General features: G+C 36.6%; 1 protein-coding gene across 1 annotated transcript in view; it reads left to right on the top strand.

The window, feature by feature from the left end:
* Positions 1–488: 488 nt before the first annotated feature.
* LRRC49 (leucine rich repeat containing 49) overlaps positions 489–2,216 on the top strand; it is a gene marked incomplete at its 5' end in the record, with an annotated part of 46,995 nt that continues 45,267 nt past the window's right edge. Inside the window, 3 exons of the mRNA XM_010009838.1 lie at positions 489–551; positions 1,093–1,180; positions 1,861–2,058. Coding sequence (XP_010008140.1) covers positions 489–551; positions 1,093–1,180; positions 1,861–2,058 — 349 coding nt within the window. The remainder of the gene's footprint in view (positions 552–1,092; positions 1,181–1,860; positions 2,059–2,216) is intronic.

Consider the following 2,216-nt stretch of genomic DNA (forward strand, 5'->3'; position numbering starts at 1 on the left):
CGGGGCGAGCGGGGAGAGGGGAGGTTGCTGTGTCGTGACTGGCGTGAGGAGGCTTCCCTTGCGTTATTCGTATGCCTCCTGGTATTTGATGGGAAGCGGATATATATGTCACTTGGCTAAATATTTCTGTTAAATGTTTTGATTATGTAGAAGGTAGGTGCTGTATTTTGTCATAGAAATCCTAGTAAAAGACCAGCACGTTTTGCCTTAATAAAAAAAATAAATGTAACCACTGCTTTCCTCATAATGAGGATAACGTAGCCATGAAAGTCACACTTTCAGTGCATTTTTAAAACTAAAAGAATTTTAAAATAGTCCTGAAAATTATTTAGTGTTGTGTAGTGTGATTGATGTATTCTTCATAATAGTTCTTTCCTGGCATATTTTGCTGTTGAAAATACCTATATTGTTTTAAAAAATACATCTTTTTGTGTTAATAAGTGTTTTTGAAAAATGTAATATTCTGTTTCTTTTCTTCCGACTTGCAGGTTAATAATTGTGGTCTTCAGCTGGTTATCCAGACCTCATCAATAGCAGAGAAAAGCAAACCAGTAATTATTACTTTTCCTGTAACAGTTACATTAATCAATGCAGTTGTATGGTGCAGCCAGATTTGTAGGCTTTCAGCTAAGAATTGCCTTTTCAGTAGTAATATGTTGATTTTTAATATAATATCTGATGCTCTTTTGGTAATTTATTTCGTTTTATTAAAGATACAGAAAGTAAAACCATGGGGAGGTGCTATAGCCTGTTGTAAACTTTATATACAATTTCTTACGCTTCCATCTATACTTCTTTCTCCTGTAATTATAGTACTCCTTAATGGGTGGTGGTTTGGTTTCTTTTTCCCTTTATTTAGTCTACTGCAGATGAATGACATGGTAACTCCAGTGTTTTCATTTTGGTTTCCAACAGTGAAACTTCTCAGTCATAGTATTTCAATACAATGGTTACTCTTTTTATTGGGACAGTTATTTAATTTTTTTAAAGTGTTTGCAGGTTTCAAAAAGAAAAAAAGTAGTTCTTACTAAGGTGGTGTTTGTGTAAAGATGTCATTTGCATTTGAATAACTTAACATTTGTCTTGTTACAGTTTGAATTCAGGATAAATAAAGAACAGTCATCTTTCCACAGTAGACTTCTGCAGCATGATCTGGAAAAAAACTATTCGGGAAGGCAAGGTGGTATTCAATAGAGTTTGGTTTGTTTGTCTTTTGCATCTCTTTTGGTTAACTGAACAGTAAAGAAAGACTGAATTATGATTAGAATATGTAAGAGTGACACCTTTTCCTCATTGGCTACGGTAATTCAGTAGAATTACTGCTGCATCATGTCCTGAACCTGCTATCCTTCTAATGCCTAATGCAGATGGCTTTTCTCATGACTTTTTGTTCCTCATTCTGTCCATGGAAGGACATCCTTTCTTCTACCTATAAAGCCACACTGTAACAAGTGCCCTACTTTACATTCCCTCAGAAGCTTCACAGTTCTCTACTGTAACATTTTATTGGGTGTTTAACAAAATTAGTTTATAATTCAGAACCCTGATATGAAGAGAGGGTTTTCCTGTTGTGCTTGTGTGCATTTGACTTTGAAAAGCAAGATACTTGGTGATACCACTGCTAACTGTGGTGAAGCTTGGAAGAGCCTTGGCACACAACGCTTCTTGCCACACTGCTGCTTGCCTGTCATATGTAAACAGTGATTGGCTGTGGTAGCAGACCAGTTTAATTACTATGATAATTCTTTATTCATTCTGGTAAAAAATAAAGACCAACAGCTGTTCAGGATGGGTTGATTTCTAGGGCTGTTATGCAACAAGTAAATGTAAGTCTGCGGTTTAATTTTGTTCCCTGCACAGGAGACCAAAGAGTATTAAGTCCTTTGGTGCGTAATAAGCAGCTGTATCTTCCAGTACCATCCAGTCTGACAGAACTTTCTGGTTTGGAGCTGAAGCAGAATACAGGTTCTTTATCGGGATTTGGCGAGACTTCTATTCACACACCTACAAAATCCAGATCTCGACAAAGCAGCCACAGTATTAGTTCACATGCTTCAGGTAACAGTGAAAACTTCTCTCATCTTAGTCTTTCTTTTTTTTGTTCTTTTAATACTGGGTGTCTTATTAAGAGTTATTGCCTACAAGATGCGCTTTTTCCGGCTGTCAGAATGTACAGCTGAATAGCAAGGGTTGCCTCCTGTTACCTCTGGGTATTA

Source organism: Nestor notabilis, unplaced genomic scaffold (genome assembly GCF_000696875.1).
Source record: "Nestor notabilis isolate BGI_N333 unplaced genomic scaffold, ASM69687v1 scaffold7492, whole genome shotgun sequence".
Classification (NCBI taxonomy): Eukaryota; Metazoa; Chordata; class Aves; order Psittaciformes; family Psittacidae; genus Nestor; species Nestor notabilis.